The following is a 23,491-nucleotide window of genomic DNA, read 5'->3' on the forward strand; positions in this document are numbered from 1 at the left end:
TTTCTTTACTCTACACTGGCTTCTTGCATGTGGAGTACATGATTTATGCTACAGTGGCCAGACTTGTACCTTCCTTGCTTGTGGCTTCAGTGTAAAGAAGCTAAGTCTCTAGACATTGCAGGTAAAAAAGACCTAGGCAGAACTCTGATTGGCTAGGCCTAAGTCATAGTCCTACTCCTAAGGCTAGAGGGTTAGGGTGGGGGTCAGGTTCACCTAATCTCCTTGGAATGGGTCCTCCTTAGGAACAGAAGTGCTCTATTTTCAGAAGGAGGGGGGAAATGCAAGACAGATGAAAACATCAGATGTCCATTAGAACTGTCCAGCTACTTTGACCAGGATTGGAAAGGGACTGAGACTAGGGTCAGGTGCTGTCCCCAGGAGTAAAGACCAAGCAGTTGGCTAGAACTTCCATATGCTGTATAATTTAGGAAGCACTCTGAAGTGGCCAGAGTGTAGGAGGCTAAGAAACCCAGGGATGCTTCTTTGACCATATTCTGCTATGGATCGTGAAAACCCACCTAGTCAGCCTCACCCTGCTCCTAACACACTTAAATTACTGTTCTCTACCCCAGCGGTTCTATAGGTTGGAGAAAGGGTGACTGTGATGCTTCTCCATGTTTGGGAACTACTGATTTACATTAAGAAATCCAAAAAGTTGTATTCTGAAGTTCCCCTTCAGTATCTTGTGGTTTTAAATATACATTTTGAACTTTCTGGTTGAAACATGATATACTACGTACAAAGAGTGCACATATCATGAGTGTACAGTTTGATTAACTTTCACAGGCTGAACATAACCATGGAACCAGTACCCAGATCAAGAAGCAAAACATTTCCAGTACCCAGAAGCACCCCACTCTCTGTAATCCCTTCCGGGCACTCCTCTCCTGCCAAGGGTGATCACTATCTTGACTTCAAACAGCACAGATTTGCTTTTCCTGTTTTTATAATTTTTATGAATGTAATTCTACAGTATATATTCTTGAATGTTTACCTTCTTTTGTTCAATATTATATATGTAAGATTTATCTGTGTTATGTTTGTAGTTGTTCAGTCTAAAATATTCTACATTCTATTGCTGCATAGTGCCTCATTGTTTATTTATTCAATCCACTCTTTAAGGAGTTTTGGGTGTTTCCTATCTGAAGTTTTCACTGCTGTGAACAATGAATATTCTAGTTCATGTCTCTGAGTGAACATACATAAACATTTCTGTTTGGGTTGTATGTAAAAGTGGAAGTTCATGGCTTTAAGTATTTTGGACTATTAAGTAAGATTGACTTTTAAATAAGTCACCTTTGACATTTAAGATAGCATTTAAGGTATTTCATAGCCTTCTTCACATTCTAGGTGTTGTCCATGACTTGAGGGGTACTACTTAATATCTACAATCAGAATGAGACAAGAGTGAAGGAGCAGGGGGCTGAGACTGGTTGCCCCCATAAAAAGTCACGATCTCTCGCTCAGTTCCTGGGTCTGAGCCAATTATTAACCAGTAATCCATTGACTGAAGAGGTAGCCACGTCTTCAGGAGCCCTGGAACACCATGGCAAGTAATGCTGTAAGGATTCTCAGTCATTTCCAAGGGAATCTATGGCTATTTTCTTGGAGAAAGGAGAATACTCAAACACTTCAAGGATTATTGGATACAGGTTCTGAGTTGGTGTTGACGTTTGGAGACCTGAAGCATTGTCATGCCCCTTTTCCCACAGTTAGAATAAATAAATAAAATGGAGTTCTGGCAGTCTGACTTACAGTGGATTCCCTGGGTCTGCAGACCCATCTGATGGCCATTTCCTCTGTATTTGAGTATATAATTGGGATTGATCCTCTTGGCAGTTGGACTAATCTTCCCATTGGCTGTTGGCCTGTGGGGTAAGAGTTATCACAGTGGGGAAGGTCAAGTACAATCCTCTGAAATGGCACCCTGAGAAACTGTCCACTCCCAGCAAGACAGCAAATCAAAACCAAAATTGCATCCTGAAGGTAAGAGTGGGAGAGGGGGTGGTAAAGATACGTGCTGTCATTAGAGATCTAAAGGATGCAGGCGAGTGGGTGGTCCTGATTATATTGCTGTTTAATTCACCATCTGGATCACAGAAAATGACTATTGATACTGTGTGCTCAATCAAGTCGTAGCCATGATTGCAGTTGTGGTGCCAGCCACGTTATCCTTGCTACAGCAAATGAAAAGGACTCAGATACATGGTGTGAGGTGTTTGATTTGGCAAATGAGTTGTTTTGCATTCCAATCAGAAAAGAGGATCAGCAAGTGGGGTTCATCCCAGGAATGCAAGGATTCTTCAATACACACAAATCAATCAATGTGATAAACTATATAAACAAATTGATGGAGAAAAACTATATGATCATCTCAATAGATGCAGAAAAAGCTTTTGACAAAATTCAACACCAATTTATGATAAAAACCCTCCAGAAAGTAGGCATAGAGAGAATGTACCTCAACATAATAAAGGCCATATGTAATAAACCCACAGCCAGCGTTGTTCTCAATGGTGAAAAACTGAAACCATTTCCTCTAAGATCAGGAACAAGACAAGGTTGTCCACTCTCACCACTATTATTCAACATAGTTTTGGAAGTTTTAGCCCCAGCAATCAGAGAAGAAAAAGAAATAAAAGGAACCCAAATCTGAAGGAAGAAGTAAGTTTGCAAATGACATGATACTATACATAGAGAATTCTAAAGATGCTACCAGAAAACTACTAGATCTAATCAATGAATTTGGTAAAGTAGCAGGATACAAAATTAATGCACAGAAATCTCTTGCATTCCTATACACTAATGATGAAAAATCTGAAAGAGAAATTAAGGAAACACTCCCATTTACCATTGCAACAAAAAGAATAAAATACCAGGAATAAACCTACCTAAGGAGACAAAAGACCTGTATGCAGAAAACTATAAGACACTGATGAAAGAAATTAAAGATGGTACAAACAGATGGAGAGATATACCATGTTCTTGGATTGGAAGAATCAACATTGTGAAAATGACTATACTACCCAAAGCAATCTACAGATTCAATGCAAGCCCTATCAAACTACCAATGGCATTTTTCACAGAACTAGAAGAAAAAATTTCACAATTTGTATGGAAACACAAAAGACCCCGAATAGCCAAAGCAATCTTGAGAAAGAAAAACGGAGCTGGAGGAATCAGGCTCCTGGACTTCACACTATACTACAAAGCTACAGTAATCAAGAAAGTATGGTACTGGCACAAAAACAGAAATATAGATCAGTGGAACAGGATAGAAAGCCTGAAGATAAACCCATGCACATATGGTCACCTTATTTTTTTTTTTTTTTTTGCGGTACGTGGGCCTCTCACTGCTGTGGCCTCTCCCATCGCGGAGCACAGGCTCCGGACGCGCAGGCTCAGCGGCCACGGCTCATGGGCCCAGCCGCTCCGCGGCACGTGGGATCCTCCCGGACCGGGGCACGAACCCGTGTCCCCTGCATCGGCAGGCGGACTCTCAACCAGTGCGCCACCAGGGAAGCCCTGGTCACCTTATTTTTGATAAAGGAGGCAAGAATATACAATGGAGAAAAGACAGCCTCTTCAATAAGTGGTGCTGGGAAAACTGGACAGCTACATGTAAAAGAATGAAATTAGAACACTCCCTAACTCCATACACAAAAATAAACGCAAAATGGATTAAAGACCTAAATGTAAGGCCAGACACTATAAAACTCTTAGAGGAAAACATAGGGAGAACACTCTTTGACATAAATCACAGCAGGATCCTTTTAGACCTCCTAGAGAAATGGAAATAAAAACAAAATAAACAAATGGGACCTAATGAAACTTCAAAGCTTTTGCACAGCAAAGGAAACCATAAACAAGATGAAAAGACAACCCTCTGAATGGGAGAAAATATTTGCAAATGAAGCAACTGACAAAGGATTAAACTCCAAAATTTACAAGCAGCTTGTGCAGCTCAATATCAAAAAATCAAACAACCCAATCCAAAAATAAGCAGAAGACCTAAATAGACATTTCTCCAAAGAAGATATAAAGATTGCCAACAAACACATGAAAGAATGCTCAACATCATTAATCATTAGAGAAATGCAAATCAAAACTGCAATGAGATTTCATCTCACACCTGTCAGAATGGCCATCATCAAAAAATCTACAAACAATAAATACTGGAGAGGGTGTGGAGAAAAGGGGACCCTCTTGCACTGTTGGTGGGAATGTAAATGGATACAGCCACTATGGAGAACAGTATGGAGGTTCCTTAAGAAACTAAAAATAGAATTACCATATGACCCAGCAATCCCACTACTGGGCATATACCCTGAGAAAACCATAATTCAAAAAGAGTCATGTACCATAATATTCATTGCAGCATTATTTACCATAGCCAGGACATGGAAGTAACCTAAGTGTCCATCAACAGATGAATGGATAAAGATGTGGCAAATATATACAATGGAAAATTACTCAACCATAAAAAGAAATGAAATTAAGTTATTTGTAGTGAGGTGGATGGACCTAGAGTCTGTCATACAGAGTGAAGTAAGTCAGAAAGAGAAAAACAAATACCATATGCTAACACATATATATGGAATCTAAAAATGAAAATAAAAAGAAAATGGTCATGAAGAACCTAGGGGCAAGACAGGAATAAAGACGCAGACCTACTAGAGAATGGACTTGAGGATATGGGGAGGGGGAAGGGTAATCTGGGACAAAGTGAGAGAGTGGCATGGACATATATACACTACCAAATGTAAAATAGATAGCTAGTGAGAAGCAGCCACATAGCACAGGGAGATCAGCTCGGTGCTTTGTGACCACCTAGAGGGGTGGGATAGGGAGAGTGGGAGGGAGACGCAAGAGGGAGGAGATATGGGGATATATGTATATGTATAGCTGATTCACTTTGTTATACAGCAGAAATTAACACTCCATTGTAAAGCAATTATACTCCAATAAAGATGTTAAACAAAACAAAACTTATAAGTAAATAAATAAATAAAATAAACTCTAACCAGAATAAAATGTTAGGTGCATATATATGAATAAAATCATTTTAAAAAAAAGAAAGAAAGAAAGGAGGATCAGGGCTTCCCTGGTGGCTCAGTGGTTAAGAATCCTCCTGCCAATACAGGGGACACAGGTTCGAGCCCTGGTCTGGGAAGATCCCACATGCCGTGGAGCAACTAAGCCCGTGTGCCACAACTACTGAGTCTGTGCTCTACAGCCTGCAAGTCAGAACTACTGAAGTCTGTGTACCTAGAGCCCATGCTCTGTAACAAGAGAAGCCACCGCAGTGAGAAGCCCGCGCACCGCAATGAAGAGTAGCGCCCACTCGCCGCAACTAGAGAAAGCCCGCGCGCAGCAACAAAGACCCGATGCAGCCAAAAATAAATAAATTAAATAAATAAATTTAAAAAACAAAAAAGAAAGGAGGATCAGAACCAGTTTGCATTCGTTTGGAATAGACAACATTTATTTGTAATTTTGCCCCAGGGATATGTTAATTCTCCACCCTCTGTTATGTGGGGTTCAGATACAGAGCTGGACCGTCTAAACGTCCCCGAGAACATCACATTGATCCATTACATCAGTGACAGTGTGCTGATTAGGTAAATGAGCATGATGTGGCTAGGGTGCTGGCAGCCTTGGTAGGAGACATGTACACCTGAGGATGGGAGACAAACCTATGAAGATTCAGGGATCTGAACCTCAGTGAGGTTTTTAAGGGTTCAGTCGTCAAGGGTATTCCGGGAAAACCTCTCCAAAGTAAAATATAAAATACTGCATCTTGCATCTCTTACTCTAAAGAAGGAACCACGATGCGTGGTGGGCTTCTTCATGTACTGGGGGCAACATATTCCATATCTAAGAATGCTATTGCAGCCCAAATCCCAGGTGACATGGAAGGCGCTATCTTTGAGTGAGGCCTAGAGCAAGAAAGGGCTCTATAGCAAGTACAGGGTGTAAGCAGCCCCGTTACTTGACCATACTCCCTGGCAGAGCCTATAATGTTGGAGGTGGGAAATGATACAGCGTGGAATTTATAGCAAGCCCCAGTAAGAGAATCACAACACAGACTCTAAGATTTCTAGAGCTGGGCCATGCCATCTGCAGCAGAGAGCTTTACATCTTTTCAGAAATAGCTCACTGGTATGTTACCAGGCCCTGGTAGAGATGGAGCAGTTGGCCATGGGGTAACATGTGAGCATACATTTAGAACTGTCTATTATAAACTGGGCTGCATTTGGTCTACCGAGTTACAAAGTTGGACAGACCCAAGAGCAATCCATCATAAAATGGAAATGGTACATCCAGGATTGAGCCCGAGCAGGACCAGAGGGTGTGAGCAAACTGCATTAGCAGGTACCCCAGACACCCATGTCATCCGCTATGGATGCACCAGCTGCCTTCACTCTCTGTAGCTTCCCAACCAGCTGAAGGGGGACGAAAAAGTCAAAGCTAGGGTTAGCTTACGGATAGGTTGGCTCTGTATGTGGGTGCAAGACAAAAATGGGCAGTGGCTCATAAACTTCCCAGTGGGTGGAGCTTCAAGCATTGCAAGGTCGTTCACTTTGTATGGAAGGAGAGGTGGCCGCTTGAGACGTGACTACATACACTTTCCTGTGCAGTGACTCTGAAAGGGAAAGCACTGGAGGATTTTGACAAAGGTCAGAAGCAGAGGCATGTAGATGGATATATGAAAGTGGGCATGAAGCATGAAGATTCTGTGTTACGTATTAATGCCCACCCAAAAGTATTAACCACTGAAGAGGCACTAAAAAACCAAGTAGACAAAATGGACTTGGCCGGTTGACATTAGCCATTCTTTGCCCTCAACCACCCCAGAATGGACACGATGGACAAGTGAAAGGTGTTGGAGATAGAGACTATGGGCCCAACAGTACGGACTCCCATTTGCCAAAGCTGATCTAGTTCCTGCTGCTTCTAAATGTCCAGTGTACCAAAAACAGAGACTGAGCATCCAATGTGGCAGTATCCCTGGAAGAGTCCAACCAGCCACTTGGCAAGTTGACTGCAGTGGGCCCCCTCCATCCAGCCTGCACAGGAATGTATACCTATTTGGGGTATGAATTTGCCTTCCCTGCCCACAGAGCCTCAGTCAGCACTGCTATCTGGAAACTTACAGAATGCCTGATTCATTAGCATAAAATCCCACGCAATATAACATCCGATCACGAAACCCACTTTGCAGCAGAGGAGGCGCAGAAACTACCCCTTAGCTATAGAATCCACTGGTTATATTACATACTTCAATATATAGAATTAGCTAAACTGGTAGACAGAAGGCACAGCTAAAGCACCAGCTTGTAAGCAAGACTCTGCAGGGATAAGGTGTCACCCTACAGAGTGCAATGTATACACCAAACCAGAGACGTTTATTTGGTATTATGTCACTTATAGGAAGAATGCACGGGTACAAGAATGAAGGGGTGGCAACAAGAGAAGGCCCATTTAACATCACTCCTAGTGACCCATTGGGGAATTTTGTGCTTCCCATCCTCACAACTTTGGGCTCTGTAGGGTTAGAGGTCCAGGTCCCCAATGGGAGTGCGCTACGTGACATAATGGTATGATTGAACTATAATCTATGAATGCCACACAGGCACTTTAGACTCCTGTGTCCAGGACCAACAGGAGAGAAGAGTTGCCATCATTCCAGCCAGAACCAATGACCCTGAGCAGTGGGAGGAGCTAAGGCTGATATTGCACTGGGAGGACAAGGGGGAGGGAGAAATGTGCACAACCAGGTGATCTACTTGGTACCTCTGTGGATTCGTTTTCTCATTTATAACTGTGGATGGACTTACACAACATCCTCACTCTGAGAAGGGTCCGATTCCAAGGGCTTGGGCCCCCTAAGAATGAAGGTCTGAGTTGCACTACCAGATAAGGGAGCTATCAACTCCTGCAAAGGTGATAGAGTAGGATGTGGAGTCTTCAGAGTGGATAGTTGAGGAGAGAGAAGATAAATGCCAGTTATGGCCTCAAGACTAACTGCAGCATGGGGGCTGTGGTTTGGGTCACTAAACTGCCTCTTCTAAGTTTCCCCTCAAGAGGAGAGGTCCACAGGAACTTGGGAAGAACTGTACCCTGAAAATGGATAGAGAAGTCTGCCCGTGTGATGCAGTCTGTATAGACCAGGGTGAAAACCATGCGGGTTCACTGCTTAGGGCTCCCTTCAACAGAGAATCTCCTGTGAGGAGGGCAGGGAGCTAACAGCCCCAGCTGCCGCATCTGTGAAATTCACTGCTGAAGGCCATGCTCTCCTCAGCCTGCCAGTGACTACACTCAGCAGGGTGCTAAAGCTGGGCCCTTCCTGCCCATGTGGGCCACCTGTCAGTCAAGGATGGCCTTGAAGTTCCCCATCAGCTGGGTCAGGACTTTCTCAGGGTTGCACTACAGTCTGAAGCTCTTCACACCCAATCCTCCTTCCTTCTTTCCTCCATTCACAGGTGTCATATCTGCATTGCAATCCTGCCTGCTTTTCTTCCTTCTCCCCTCCGTTCTTTAGAGGCTTTTCCTGCAATACATCTCTTGCTCCTCTAATTCCATCTTGGCATCTACTTCCTGGTGGATCTGAACTGACCCACAAATCACACTTCTAAATAGTTCTTTTCCAAGTAACCAACTGTTTTTCTGGGTTTTTTTGCTTGATGAAGAGTTTAAACCTGAAAGTTAAACAGACACCTATCCTATCAATACAGGTATCTCTGTTGGCCAATTTACTGTCATTTAACTCTGCAGAGGAGTTACAGGTTATGTCAGTGTCTTCTAGAACTTGTACTAGGGAAACAGAGGTCTATTTTGTCTATTTACAGGAGGGCAAGTTCACCTCCAAACTTTCCCTGGATTACTTTTATGGTTGCCTCTATTTTCCCTGCCATTGGACTCTAGTGGTAAGAATCCTGTTTGTCTCCTTTAAACCACAGAACTGCTAATTCAGATGAAATGACATTTCCAGAAGAATAGGAATTCCTGATTTAAGTGAGGCCCTTTTGTGTTCAGATGGATTTGTGATAAGTAAAAAAGAGCACTCTTGTTCCCAGACCAGCTACACACTGCTGCCCCAAGCTGTGGATTAATGGAACTGGCCCAGTAATAAACTTGGTTGGGATTTTCCTTGGTGAGATTTTGTGGCCACCAAAGAGGTTCCCTTGCAAGTAAATGAGTCTGGGTAGGAAAATACCTATATGTGGGGTTCTTATTGCCTCTCCTACAAAAACAAATCTCCTGGCAGTGATGAAACAGAAAAGACTGACTAAAGATAAACACTTGGATTCTGCGCGAAGGCTTTTGGTAATTTTAGGGAAAATGGGCTGGGTCTCTCCCATACCAGCAAATTGCTTTGGAGGATGTAAAGTTTGATCTCTGAACTCATTTGGCCAAGCTGCGCAGAAAGTCAAAGGAAGATTCATTAGCAAGGATGAGACGTACCACCAGATTATGTCTGTCTTTTCAACCAAACAGACTGAGACTTATTTCTTGTGATGTTCAAACGCTAACACAAAATGTTTTGAAACCCCTGTGACATTTTTTGGTGGGTAGAGTGTCTAAGGGAGTTTATGTGGAAGAATCAATATAACTATTGCTCCAGAGTTGTCAGGGAATTCACCAAAAGGGCCCCTCTCTATTAGTGACTAATTTTATTCTAAGAATGGGATCCATCACTTCTAATTTAAGACCTTGACTTGTGATGTAAAGTAATGAAGCATCAGCTCTTGGACACTTCAATATAACCTATCTCCAGGGCAGATAGAAGAGATAGATTTCTCACCTGAGACGTATTTAAATCAGAATCAGACAAAGAACTTTGTCATTCCTCGTTGAAAGGTACAAGTTGCCATACTTAATTGAATGAGGCAGTCTTTTTTTTTTTTTAATATTTATTTATTTGGCTGAGCAGGGTCTTGGTTGCCCTGTGCAGGATCTTCATTGAGGCATGAGGGCCTTTTAGTTGCGGCACATGGAATCTGTAGTTGTGGCATGTGAACTCTTAGTTGTGGCATGTGGGATCTAGTTCCCTGACCAGGGGTTGAACCCGGGACCCCTGCATTGGGAGCTCAGAGTCTTCCCACCAGGGAAGTCCCAAGTCTTTTAACAATTGCAAGAGAAAACTAAAACTGGAGGAGTTTTTTCCCTTGAAAGCCATAACAAGTTTTATTTTTACAGATATTGATACAATGTCTACTAGCCAGGCTGAATTATATTATCATCTCTAACCTGGAGCTCCTGGCTGTACAATCAATACCAGAAAGAGCCTTGATTGGCAGTTTTTTTAAAATTAATTTATTTATTTTTGGCTGCGTTGGGTCTTCATTGCTGCACGCGGGCTTTCTCTTGTTGCAGTGCACAGGCTTCTCATTGTGATGGCTTCCCTTGTTGTGGAGCGCAGGCTCTAGACACGCGGGCTTCATTAGTTGTGGCTCACGGGCTCTAGAGCGAAGGCTCAGTAGTTGTGGCGCACAGACTTAGTTGCTCCGTGGCATGTGGGATCTTCCCAGACCAGGGCTCGAACCCGTGTCTCCTGCAGGCAGATTCTTAACCACTGTGCCACCAGGGAAGCCCCTGATTGGCAGTTTAATAGACAGTAGTTACAGAAATTTTTATTAAGGTGGTGGTTACTTCTCAGGGATCTTCTCCTTCAGTTTTTTTTTTTTCTTTTTGGCATTTCATCAAGGTGTTCTAAGTCCCTTTTCAAATATTTTCAGATTATTTTCTCTCCTGTGAAACACAAAAACAATGGCAGGTGGGAGGAAATTCACAGAATGAACAATAAAATGTCTCTTGCCTGAAATCTTTGCCTCCAAAATGGGAGATGATGACTCAGTAGAACTGCAATGTGCAGCCACTAGGTTGGTGCCCGTTTAGTCCTAAAATTGTTTGGCTGTAAGGGCATCATGTGATACCTCTAAGTATTTTGTTGGTGATTTGTTTCTAAAAGGTAAAGAGCTAAAAGATTTTTGGGGCTTCTCTGGTGGCGCGGTGGTTGACAGTCCGCATGCCGATGCAGGGGACACGGGTTCGTGCCCCGGTCCGGGAAGATCCCACATGCCACGGAGCGGCTGGGCCCGTGAGCCATGGCCACTGAGCCTGCGCGTCCGGAGCCTGTGCTCCGCAACGGGAGAGGCCACAACAGTGAGAGGCCCGCATAACGCAAAAGAAAAACCCAAAAAAGCAAACAAACAAAGAAAAAAAAGAGCTAAAAGATTTTTGTTCCTGCTAAGAAATGCCAAGCATATGAACACAGGCAGCTATTCCATCTCTGAGTTTCTCTGCCTGGGCCTTCTTTCTGAGAGCTTCCTGCCTTCCCTTGAGAATCATGCTCATTGTACTTATTCTTGACCTTGCTCTCCCTCCTACCCACCATTAAAGGTGATTAGTCCAGATGGATACCTGATTCAAGCTAAACCAATCAGACACCTTTCCCTGGGAATTTGGACTTGAGGCAAAAGTCCATTTCTCTTTCAAGAGAAACTGTATAATATGTGAAATTGTGAGGTGTAGACAACCATGTGCCATGTGGATTGAAGAGCAGAAAAAGCTGGGTGCATAAAGAAGAGTGAAGAAGATATGCAGAGAGAAGTGGGGTAGGGGAGACAGAAAGAGAGAGAGAGAGAGAGAGACAGGTTCTATGCAGTATCCTTGTAATTGCTCACTTTTGCTTAAGTGAACATAACTTTTTACCTGCAGCCAAGAGGAGTCTTAACTTTTCCTCCCACTCCTGGCAAGTGTATGATATAGAAAATATGAATTTGTCCAACAAGGTAATCCTGGACTCACAGGAAACACTTTGATCCTGTAGGAGCCTCTTCTTGCTGCAGGAAGAAATCTGCCTGTTTTCTGAGCTCTTTCCCCACACCAGCACTTGAAGGGTCTAGAAAGACTCAATCTGAGGATCAGGACAGACTGAGGTTTGGGGGCCCCCCAAGGATTTGGGGCTGTTAGAGCCCCTAGTTAAATGGCTAGGCTACAGTGCCTAGTCATCATTTGTGATATACTTTTTCTGTAACAAAATGCATTCTGAGTTCCAAATGACCAATTTACAAAACGACTTAAGGACTACAATCCTTTAAAAAAAAAAAGAAGCAGGGACTGCCTGTTCCATATTAATTAGTAGTGATGATTCACAACACAGAAGGGGTTCTTTAATACACACAAGCACTCCATTAATCAGGACCTGACTGCACTTTAAGTTCCCTCCAACACATTTGACTTTTCATTTATTTAATGAGAGGGAAGAGACAACTAAACTTCAATCTTCTGTGCATTGAATGGCCATTAGATGACAAAGCATTTGTGAAATGATACTGTAAGTCAGTGGAGGAGAAAAAATTTTAAAAATATCCTCTCTCTCTCTCTTTTTTTTTTTGAGGAACAGACAGAATTCTGTAATGCTCACAAAGGAAGAAGCAATTAAGACTGATTCAGTTAAGAAGATATAAGAGAAATATAATTTGAAAGCCTGGAGGCACTAGACAGTTTGAGTTCTGGCTCTTTTTTTCAATTTGAAAGCAGTCACTGTTTATTAACTGGCCAGATTACAGAAGTAATCATGGTAGACACCTTAGTTCATCCTTCTAATAAGCCTGTTGATCTGGTCTTCCCTGTTGCCAGCATCTCCACCTTCAACAAAATGGGTGGTCATTTTCTTCATTCCACCTCGTGAAGACAATTTGAAGGGCCACAGGAACTCGTTTCCTTCTTTGAACGCAAACGTTTTCCAACAGTATAGATCTCATGAATCAGATCCTCCATGCAGATAATACCGTATTTGCCAAGAGATTGAGCAATCGACACGTTATCTGTCAGGGCAGTTCGCTTCTTGTTGATTTTGCCATAACCACGCTTGTAGATCAATTCATTTACTGACTTCAGGTTTGGGTGCCTCCATGCAATGTATGGTTCCACAATTCTCATCATGTTAATTGAAGCCTTGTTGAGCTTCACAAAAGTGCCATTGAAAATCTGATGGAGTCGGAGAAGCTGCAACACCTTTCGAACCTTTGGGCTCACACCATCGATACCTCTGATCCTGATGACAAACGCCAATTTGGGTTCCGTGGCTACGTAGAAGTTGCCGGCTTTTCCTGCCATCCTAGCCATGCGAATTTCAGTTCTATACATCTGCCTGTATTCCTTGTGATCGTGCTTATCTTTTTCATAGATAAGCTTCCTCCTTGCCTTTTGAAGCATCTTTTGGGCAAATTTCTTTCTCAGGCGCTTGATCTTAAGCTCTGAGAAATTCTTTCGCTTTTTCTTAAGGGTTTCTGGCACAGCAGGAACCTTCTTTTTCTTCTCTTCCGCACCCTCCATGGTTCCAGCCGGAAAGAGCTGAGTTCTGGCTCTTTTGTTACAACTCAATGACCTTCGGCAAGACACAAATTTATCTGAACCTTTGTTTTCTTATCTGTAAAATAGGTGTTCCAGTAAGGCTTGCCTGCCAATTCTTACAGAGTTACTGTGAGATTCATGTGTGACTGTACATGTGAAATTGTTTTGTAGTCTGTAAAGTATTATACAAATATTATTCACTCTTATTGTGACAATTGAAATACTAATAACTTTTAATTATTTTGACTAGGGGGAAATGTCTACAGTCATATGGTCAAATTAGGAGTTACTGTATGGCAGACACTACATGAGAATAAATTCACCCTCTGATCCAAGATTATATGCAAATATATATTTTTATTTAATTAATTTATTTATTTTTATAAGCCAATCTTTTTATTTATTTAGTTTTTTGCTGAGTTGGGTCTTTGTTGCTACGTGCGGGCTTGCGACGAGGGGGGCTACTCTTCGTTGTGGTGCGTGGGCTTCTCATTGCGGTGGCTTCTCTTGTGGAGCACGGGCTCTAGGCGCGCGGGCTTCAGTAGCTGTGGCACGTGGGCTCAGTAGTTGTGGCACACGGGCTTAGTTGCTCCGCGGCACAAGGGATCTTCCCAGACCAGGGCTCGAACCCACGATCCCTGCATTAGCAGGCGGATTCTTAACCACTGCGCCACCAGGGAAGCCCTCAAATATATATTTTTAAAGGAAACTTCTGTTGTTTTTAAGCATGTGTGAGTTGAACTCATGCCTGTAGGGTTAGCTCTCTCTCGTGGAGCAGCATTTGCCTCCTGGGCCCTCCCTCCACCTTGTCTTGGTTTGGCTGGTCCTTTCCTTGTCTCCTTGCCTCCAAACCATGGTTGACTTTTCTTTACCAGGCACGAAAAGTGACCTCACTTGAGTCTGGACAGTTCTGAGACAGAGAGATAACAGTAGAGCTTGTATATGCTTGGCTCCTGTCAACATGACAAATAAGACAGGGGAAGAGAGGTGGCTTGAACAGCTGGTGTAACCAGATCTGGGACTTATTTGGGCCGAGGGAGGAGTTGAATGACATCCTCAACCAATGAATGTCCTATCAGGTGGTAAACTCTTCCAAGCTCAGCTTGAAAGACCACTTCTGGTCCTGCACATAGTGGACACCCCAATTTTTTTTCTTTAAAAAAAATTTAAAAATTTTTTCCAAATTTATATACATATATGTATAACACATATATATATATTTCTTGAATATATGAATAATACCGAGCACCTTGAAATTTCCCCCCAAACACTGCTAATTAGTTCTTTCATCACACCCAAAATAATATTAATAATATGGTTTAGGCTTCTGAGGGTGATGATTCAATTTCTCTATCATGTGACACATTTATAGATCTACACAGATCTAAGTACGTAAACAGACATTTATCTATGTATTTTATTTTTATATAGACATTTTATTTTTTGGTATTACTTTAGCATCGTATTTTTTATTCATTTCCCACCCGCCTCAATGTTGTAATTATGGTATTCATTAATACTTGCTTCTGGATTTTTTTCATCAAAAATTATTAAAAAAGACATTTTCACATTGATATATTGTCTTCATAAGTACTAGTTCAGAGAGCTACCAAAAATTCACTGGATATATTGAGCCGTCACATATACTTAACCAATCTCATGTTAAGTGTTTAAGAAACTTCTAATTTTCACCTACTATAGATTATGCTGCAACTGGCAACTTTCCAACACAGCTGTTAGTTAACCTCCAAACCACGCTTTATGTTGTTAAGCGTTTTCTTTTTCTTTCCTTTTTTTTTTTTTTGTGGGGAGGTCATGCTACGCAGCTTGCAGGATCTTAGTTCCCCAACCAGAGACTGAACCCACACGTTGGCAGTGAAAACGTGGAGCCCTAACCACTGGACATCCAGGGAATTCCTGTGTTAAGCATTTCCAAAAGCGTATTTTTCTTTTCTAAAAATATATTAATTAATTTTTCCATTTAAAATTATTTTCTCCAGTCCAAAAAAAAATACATATGTATAGTAAAAATACTAAAGGATAAACAACTCACGCACGGTACCCAAGTACAGACTAAATCTCAGAAATTCCTTCTTCCTCTTGTCCAACTGCATTGCTGAAGTAACAGATAACATTAGGCAGACCACAGTCCCATCCATCATCACCGTCATCATCACCTTTATCAAAATTATCTTCCTTATGATCATACCAGTGATGCATTTTTTAGGAACACCAAAGTGAAGCCTGACAGTGAGACCCGCATGTGAGGAGAGTAAATGCAGAACTGGGTGGCAGCAGCAATCATTGTAAGTATTTGTAAACTTGCCATGTGCTGGACACTGTGGTAGACACTTGAGATGTGGTAAATTATGAATACACACGTACCGTGTCAAGGAACTGGTCAACTCTTAGCCTCCTGTTGAAATAATCTTCTTCAACAGTTTTCTGGACTCTTGATTATTCAAACCCTTATCTATTCAAAGTCCTTGTCTGTTTTGCTCCCCTTCAGTTGCTAATGGTGATTCTGCTCTGGGAAGTTTCTCTATACTGGTTCAGCAAGTCCAGGCAGGTTCTGCCCCAAGGGCTCCTGGGCTAGAGTCTTTTAACAACTCACTCACCCCACCAAGTTTCTGACCATTAACCTGAGCTGGAATCATCCACTCAGACCAAGTCAGTGATTCAGAGCTGAGAAAAACAGCCTGTGGCTTTCCTCAGGCAGAATGGCAGGCAACGGCCACTGGGCTAGGCTAGTGTACTGGACACTCCTGTGTGAACACCTTGTTAGGCACGGGGAAGAGAAAAAGGAAAATGAAGTCCTCTTAGACGTGTCCTCCAAGAGCTTGCAATCCTTTTCAGGAGCTGTGTCCATATGCAGTGCCAAAATGACAGTGAATGGTGAGAGGGTGCCTTACAAACTGTTAAGAGGACACCAGTGGGTGCTGGAAGAGGAACAGGCAAAGTCATGTAAGGATCAGCATTCCCTCAACAAGGAATTATGGCCTTCAGGGAAGCAGTTCCATAAGGAAATGCAAGATGTGTCTAGCCCTGCAGCTATCTACAAACCAGTTGGCGAGGCAAGAGATACTGAGGTAAAAGTTGAAATAGAATATAAAGCAGTGTTACGTGTGATTATGTGTCAAGGGACTGAAAAAGACAAGAACAACCTGAATTTAAGGGAAAGGAGGGATGGATGAAGGTTTGACAATGGAGTATGGAGGGCAGTTTTGAGCAGGGTTCAAACGAAGAGATAGGTGTAGTGAAGGATTAGGCCAAATGTGCTTGGGTCAGAGCCTAGCTGGAGAGGATGAGGGACACATCTGTGTAAAAATTAAGGTCAGAATGCTGTGAAGATGGCAGTGTGTTGGGAGTCCTTGAGTGCTGGATTGATAGCTCTGACTTTTATTCTTGTGGGTAGTTGTTCAAAGCTTGTGAGCCAGGGAATGACATGAAAATGGGAGGCCAGAAATGAGGGGCTGGAGGGAGAGAAACCAATTAGGAGGCCACTGCAAGGCTTTGAAGATAAGGTCCTGTTGTGGGAGTGGGAAAGGAAGGATGGGCTTGAGGGACATCAGAAGGAAGAATTGACAGTCCTTGCCGTTGATTGGATATGGACAGAGAGGGAGGAGAGAAAGTCTTTGCAAGTAGAAAGATTTACATATCGGCAGGAGTGTACTCTCAATTGATTATCTTATAAAAATTGTGGAGTTTCTTCTCTGTGAGATAGGTAGGCAGTAGGTATCTCACTGATTAAAAATGACAAAACCAGAGAGCAACTCCTGGCTCAAAGGAGGGGAGAGTAGAAAAAAGCACTCCGATCTAGGATTACAAACCCTGGGCTATGTCCCAGCATTTTTTTCCCCCCCAAGAATTCATTTCACGTATTTGGACAAAATACAGGCATACCTCGGAGATATTGCCAGTTTAGTTCCAGTCGCTCGAATCTTTTTGGTTTCCCCGTGCATATAAAAGTTACGTTTACACTGTACTGTAGTTTGTTAAATGTGCAATCGCATTATGTTTAAAAAAAAAGACAATGTATATACCTTAATTAAAAAATACTTTATTGCTAAAGAATGCTAACCATCACCTGAGCCTTCAGTGAGTTGTAAACTTTTTGCAATAGTAACATCAAAGATCCCTAATCACAGATCACCTTTAGCAAATACAATAAGAAAAAAGTCTGAAATATTGTGAGAATTACCAAACTATGATGGAGACACGATCTGAGCAAATGCTGTTGGGAAAATGGAGCCGGTAGTGTTGCGTGATGCAGGGTTGCCACAGACCTTCAATTTGTAAAAAAACCCGCAGTATCTGTGAAGTGCTACAAAGTGAGATCTTCCTGTACTTTAAAACTCACTGGGCCAGTCTCCTTACCTGTAAAATATTTGTCTATTATCCATTTGATGGGTCTCAGCCCAAATCACAGCCATTATTTATTAAGTACTTTAGCATGTAACAGAATTTGTGTTAAGAACTTTATTTGTAATTTCTTATTTAATCTTTAGAATGCCCATTCTGCATTTAAAAAAAGAATTCAAAAATTTAGTAGCTTAAAACACTATTCATTTTATTTGTTCTACAATCTGGGCTGGGCTGGGCTGGGCTCTGGTTCTACTGGTCTTGATGCTGGTCACTGATGCCCTTGCAGTCAGCTGTTGGGCTGGCTGGGGGCTGGGCTCAGCTCCGGTGCTGGATGGCTGGAGTTCTCCCCGTCTCCACCTATCTCAGGGCATTTTCCTCTGCACGTGGTTTCCCCAGCAAAGTAGTTGCACTTCTTCCCTAGTGGCTCAGGTCTCCCAAAATTACAGAAGCAGAAACTTCCACACCTTCCTTGGGGTTAAAAGAGGGAACAAACACAGATGCAGGGCTGCATTTTCCAGGCGAAGGCAAGTCACTGGCCCAGTCCAGATTTAAGTGGGAGGGACTCCATAAGGGTGTGACCAAAAGAAGGCCTGCAGTGTCACAGACTACCACACTATTATCTCCAATTTGTAAATGAATAATCTATGATTTAAGGGAGGTTAAGTTACTTGCCCAATGTAGAGAGTAGAGCTAGGCATTTCAAAGCTTGTGTTCTAAATCAGTGGGAACAGATAAAATTTGTATATAGTCGTTCCTCAGTATCAGCAGGGGGTTGGTTCTAGGACACCCCGCCCCCCCCAACCAAAATCTGAGGATGGTCAAGTCCCTTATATAAAATGGCGTAGTATTTAAATATAACCTACACACATCCTCCCATATACTTTAAATCAGCTCTACGTTTCTTATAATAGCTAATACAATTAAATGCTATGTAAATAGTTGTCAGTGTGCCACAAATTCAAGTTTTGCTTTTTGGAACTTTCTGGATTTTTTTTTTTTTTTTAATCCACAGTGGATGTGGAACCCAAGGATACAAAGGGCCGACTGTAATTTGTTTTAATCTAAAATCCTGTGAGGTGGGTACTGTTATTGTTTCTAATTTACAAAGGAGAAAACTCAGGAATAGAGAGTTTCAGTATCTTGCCTCAGGTATTTTCCTCCAGAGATTCATTATACACTTACCTGTTACACCATACTGCCTCTTATGGGCAGTACCTGATATACACAAGGCACCTGTAAATGTTATTTAATCTGAAACTATTGTTTGAGGCACTGAAGCAAATCTCTTTGGCCATCCACTACCATATCTTATAGACTGTTTGGGAACTGGGAGTTTTCCCTTTGAGCTATCACGTGATCAGAGCAATTTCCATTTCAGGCATCTACTTTGTCCTCCACTATCTATGTCTTGAAGTTTGGCAAGGAATGCCCACCCAAACCTCAATCCTGCTTCTCCCTAACTGATTAATCTCATGGCTCCCTCAGCATCTTCCTCTGTGCAGCAGCCAGGAACTCTTTACAAAGCAAGACCTTCCTTCCTGGGTGAGGACCTTCCTGGAGTTGGGCTGGCCTCAAGGTTGCATCTGTTCATCAAGTGGCTTCTGAATTAGTAACCTTTCGGTCCCAGTCACTTCCTCTAGTTCCAGAGCTAATTTTCCCATTGTTGCAACTGTGGTGGCTTCTGACGATAGCTTGTAAAGATGCTATTTCCCATGGAGTGACCTGTAGCAGCTTCCCCTTCCCTCTGCTGGTCCTATGGGCAGAGGACCTGCTGATGGGAAATAGTTCCAGAGTCTCCTGAAGGAGCCATGCTCTGCTCACCTTTGACAGTGATCCACATGACTGTCTTTCTCTCTCAGGCAGTCTTGATTTTCCCATCTGTGGGGAGTTTGGAATCAGCACACCCTCAAACACAGACAATGGGGGGGCGGGCTCACTTAGGTGGCCTCTGCTCTATTTTGGGCACTGACAGGGAGAAGCCATTCAGGGAATGTGCCCCAAATACTCTTACCTTTTCCAAAGCAAAACTATGGGGTGTGGGGCTTCCCTGGTGGCGCAGTGGTTGAGAGTCCGCCTGCGGATACAGGGGACACGGGTTTGTGCCCTGGTCCTGGAGGATCTCACATGCCACGGAGCGACTGGGCCCGTGAGCCATGGCCGCTAAGCCTGCGCGTCTGGAGCCTGTGCTCCGCAATGGGAGAGGCCACAACAGTGAGAGGCCCGCGTACCACAAATAAATAAATAAATAAATAAAATTTAAAAAATAAAAAAAAGCTATGGGGTGGCCTTGTCTTTCCCATAAACTTTCCTCCTTCAAAGCGACTCCAGATTTTAATTTTGACTTTGTTCCACCCTTATAAAACTGTGAAGGCACAATACTTGCACTTGATACAATTCTATTTTATTTAACAAAGAGGTATGTAGGCAGGTATGTCTTCAAAGTGCTTTACATATATCGCCTCATATGACTTATTTCATAAACTTATGTTTGAATCAAATGGGGTCGGGTAGGGACTTTCTGAAGCCTGACTTACCTCGCAGCCACTCTCCCCTTCCCCCCAGTGGAGAAGGGACAAGGAAAGAAGGAATTGAGCTGCTCCGGAGGACCAGGCCGCCTCCTACTTCCCGCAGCTGTCTTGCCAGTCTAGATCTAGCAGGGGGTCTCCACCCCTCGCCTAGATCCAGTCGGTGGGAGGGTGGGTGGTTTTTTCCGGGTCACTGGCGCACCCTTTCTGCTCCCAGCCACCTGTTCCGGTTCCATCCCGGCTCCAGGCTCTCTGGAGGGCGTCAGGGACATTCCAATCCTCCCACTACCCGCGCGGATGTCTCGGGAGAGGGGGGCACGATCGCTGTCCCTTTCCAGCGCCCAAGCTTTGACCAGGTTTCTTCTCAACCCCTAGTGACTTGAGTCACACTGGAGAGGAAAACAAGGATTGATAAATGGTTTGAAGGTTGTTTACAATGAACCAGCTGGCGAAGCCGCATCCCTAGCGACAGAGGCACTTTCTGGGCACCGTCTGCGCACGAGCAGACAATTGAAAGCCAAACAGCCGAGATGCCTCCTCGCCAGACCAAATATGGTCACAAGCGTTAAGTAGCCTCCCGTGGAAAGGCTGGCCTCGCTGGTGTCTCCCCGCGCCGGAGCGCACGCGGGCCGCCCTCAGGCAGAATCACGGATCAGTGCAGCGCTCCGGCGCTCCCGGCCTCGGCACCAGGCACTAAGGGAGGGCGCGGCGCCCAGGACCGGCCCTTACTCGGTCTGGGCCCCTCACCCGCGTGCCCTCCGCCGCCCGCAGCCTTGGTTTCGGTCCACAAGTCCTTGATTAAACAGGCTTGGGCCACTTTCCCTTTGATCCCGCCCCAAGTCCGTGGTAAACTCAAAGGAATGCAGATCCAGGGCTCCGCGGGAGAGGTCCGCGCGACCAGGAGGAGTGGGTGGAGGGCACCCGTCTCCTCTTACCCTGCAAAGTACCCAGCACGCCCAGGGTTTTCTGGAGCCGGGGGTGGGAGGAGGAGGAAGAGAAAGGGGAGAGACGAGCGGGGGCAGGCAGGCTGGGGACTTGGAGGTCATGCATAATTCAACAGCTCAACTTTCGGCCCCGCCTCTTTCCTGGGAGTGGGAGTTTGCTCCAAACTTTGTTTATGGGACAGTCCGGGAGCCGCGGCGGCCGCGCTGTCTGCTTCTCCTCAGCCTCCTCGCGGAGCGCGAGCGCCTGAGGCCAGTTCGGGGGATGTGAGAGCAGAAGGCCCTCGGCTGCCAGGCACCGAGTCTGGTCAGGATTTGCCAGCCGGGCCCCGGCTCCAGCCCTGCAAGCTCGGGACGCACCCTAGCGACCCAGGCCCGACAGCGAGTTCGGGCGGGACGGCGGCCGCCGCACGCCCAGACTCGGCTTCGCTGCGCGCCCAGGTAGTGTGCCCTCTGGCGCGTGCCCGCTCACCCGGCACCACTCCAGGGCGCCCGGCTCCTCGGGCTTCCGGAGTTGAGATGTCTTGGAGCTGGCTCCGGTTGAGACTTTGGGGGGCTGACTGCCCTGGAAAGTTTCGACCTGTCCTTTGCCACCAGCAGTTCAGCAGCGTCTCCAGTGCAGTTAACTCCCAGCAGCCACCCCATCCCCCCTTTCCTGGTAACTTCTTGGCTTCAAGAAAGTTGCATAATTCTCGAGGCCAGGAGGGACCCCTCCCCCCATCCGGCTGGTCTTAACTGCTGGGTGTCTGGGATCCCGAGGCAGACATCTATCTGTCTCTTTTGCTTTTTCTTTCTATTCTTCCCCCCGTATCCCCCTCTCCGACCCTCAATAAAAGGCTAATCTGACCTCCTTTCTCCTTGCAGAAGATGAATCCGGCCTCGGCGCCCCCTCCGCTCCCGCCACCCGGGCAGCAAGTGATCCACGTCACTCAAGATCTAGACACGGACCTCGAAGCCCTCTTCAACTCGGTGATGAACCCCAAGCCCAGCTCGTGGCGGAAGAAGATCTTGCCCGAGTCGTTCTTCAAGGAGCCTGACTCCGGCTCGCACTCGCGCCAGTCGAGCACCGACTCGTCCGGTGGTCACCCTGGGCCCCGACTGGCCGGCGGCGCCCAGCACGTCCGCTCGCACTCGTCGCCCGCGTCTCTGCAGCTGGGCACCGGCGCGGGCGCTGCGGGCAGCCCGGCGCAGCAGCACGCGCACCTCCGACAGCAGTCCTACGACGTGACCGACGAGCTGCCGCTGCCCCCAGGCTGGGAGATGACCTTCACGGCCACTGGCCAGAGGTACTTCCTCAAGTAAGTCAGCCTGGAGCTAGGGGGGACACAGGGTCACGATACCCAGGGTGTGCACGCTTGTTCTTGAGTGTGTGCGTGCGTGCGTGTGTGTGTGTGTGTGTGTGTGTGAGAGAGAGAGAGAGAGAGAGAGAGAGAGGTGATGTGTCACCGTCCACCGCTGTTTCCCAGAGATCTGGGAGGCTGGAAATAGGGAGTGAGTCTCTGGGTGTTGGAATTGTAAGGGATCAGAAACTGAGTCTGGTGAAGTTCTTCCAGGGTTCTGGAAGTCACAAGAGATTCGGGACATGGAAACTCTTAGAGGTACAAGAAAAAAAAAAACTTTTGGGAGAATTCTCATGAGACACATAGGTGACTATGCCCTGCAGCTGGAGTACTGATACAGACTCCTGGACCCAAACTCTTACTCCCTTCCCTGCCCACTCTAAGTCAGATAATCAGAGCCTGGTCCACTGAGATATGACACCAACAAAAATGCTAGAGCAGATCTGAGGCTTGGGGAGGAGAGGGACTCTTGGTAGTGTAGGTGGTCTCCAGTCCCTCCATTCTTGGGAAAAGCAGTCTGGAAAAGTGAACACTGCCTGGTAGGCCTTACTGGTGACGTGATGACCACACAGCACCTGTGATGTAATTAGTAACTGCCAGGTGAAGTAGTTGTAGGCTGGACAAATCAATTGTGTGGAAATTGGGTCGGAGTTTTATTATGTCGCCCTTGGTAACCTAAAATACCATCGAATCAGGAGCCTGCTTTGTCATTCTTCCCTTCCCTTTGTTCCAGCTTTTTGATGTAATGAAGTTTACATTTGAGTGGAATTAGACTGTATAGGAAAATATATTCATAGGCATAAAGAAGGTTGCTTCAATTGTGGTACCCTAAAATAATTATATTCTGGAGGAGAAGCCAAGCTGGAACTTGAAATGTAATTAGTGAGGTCATGGGGGGTCAGGCTATCAATGGCCTGGATTGAAGTCGTGCCAGCTGGACCACTTGGTCCAGGAT

At 44.8% G+C, this 23,491-nt stretch overlaps 1 protein-coding gene and 1 pseudogene across 2 annotated transcripts in view; one reads left to right on the forward strand and one right to left on the reverse strand.

Annotated features, from left to right (window-relative positions):
- Positions 1-12,506: 12,506 nt before the first annotated feature.
- Positions 12,507-13,414, reverse strand: LOC111179299 (large ribosomal subunit protein uL30 pseudogene; annotated as a pseudogene).
- A 7,695-nt stretch (positions 13,415-21,109) lies between these two features.
- Positions 21,110-23,491, forward strand: part of WWTR1 (WW domain containing transcription regulator 1) — a 134,357-nt gene continuing 131,975 nt past the window's right edge. Inside the window, exons 1-2 of one of the 2 annotated variants that reach the window (XM_022582732.2) lie at positions 21,110-21,637; positions 22,061-22,494. In XM_022582732.2, coding sequence (XP_022438440.1) covers positions 22,064-22,494 — 431 coding nt within the window. In that variant the 5' untranslated portion in view covers positions 21,110-21,637; positions 22,061-22,063. Of the gene's footprint in view, positions 21,638-21,658; positions 21,855-22,060; positions 22,495-23,491 lie in introns of those variants that run through there. The other variant, XM_030761536.2, reaches the window with a different exon arrangement.

This window comes from Delphinapterus leucas, chromosome 4 (assembly GCF_059928025.1).
Source record: "Delphinapterus leucas isolate spDelLeu-1000000601 "Yukka" chromosome 4, BTC_Dleu_Yukka2, whole genome shotgun sequence".
Taxonomy (NCBI): domain Eukaryota; kingdom Metazoa; phylum Chordata; class Mammalia; order Artiodactyla; family Monodontidae; genus Delphinapterus; species Delphinapterus leucas.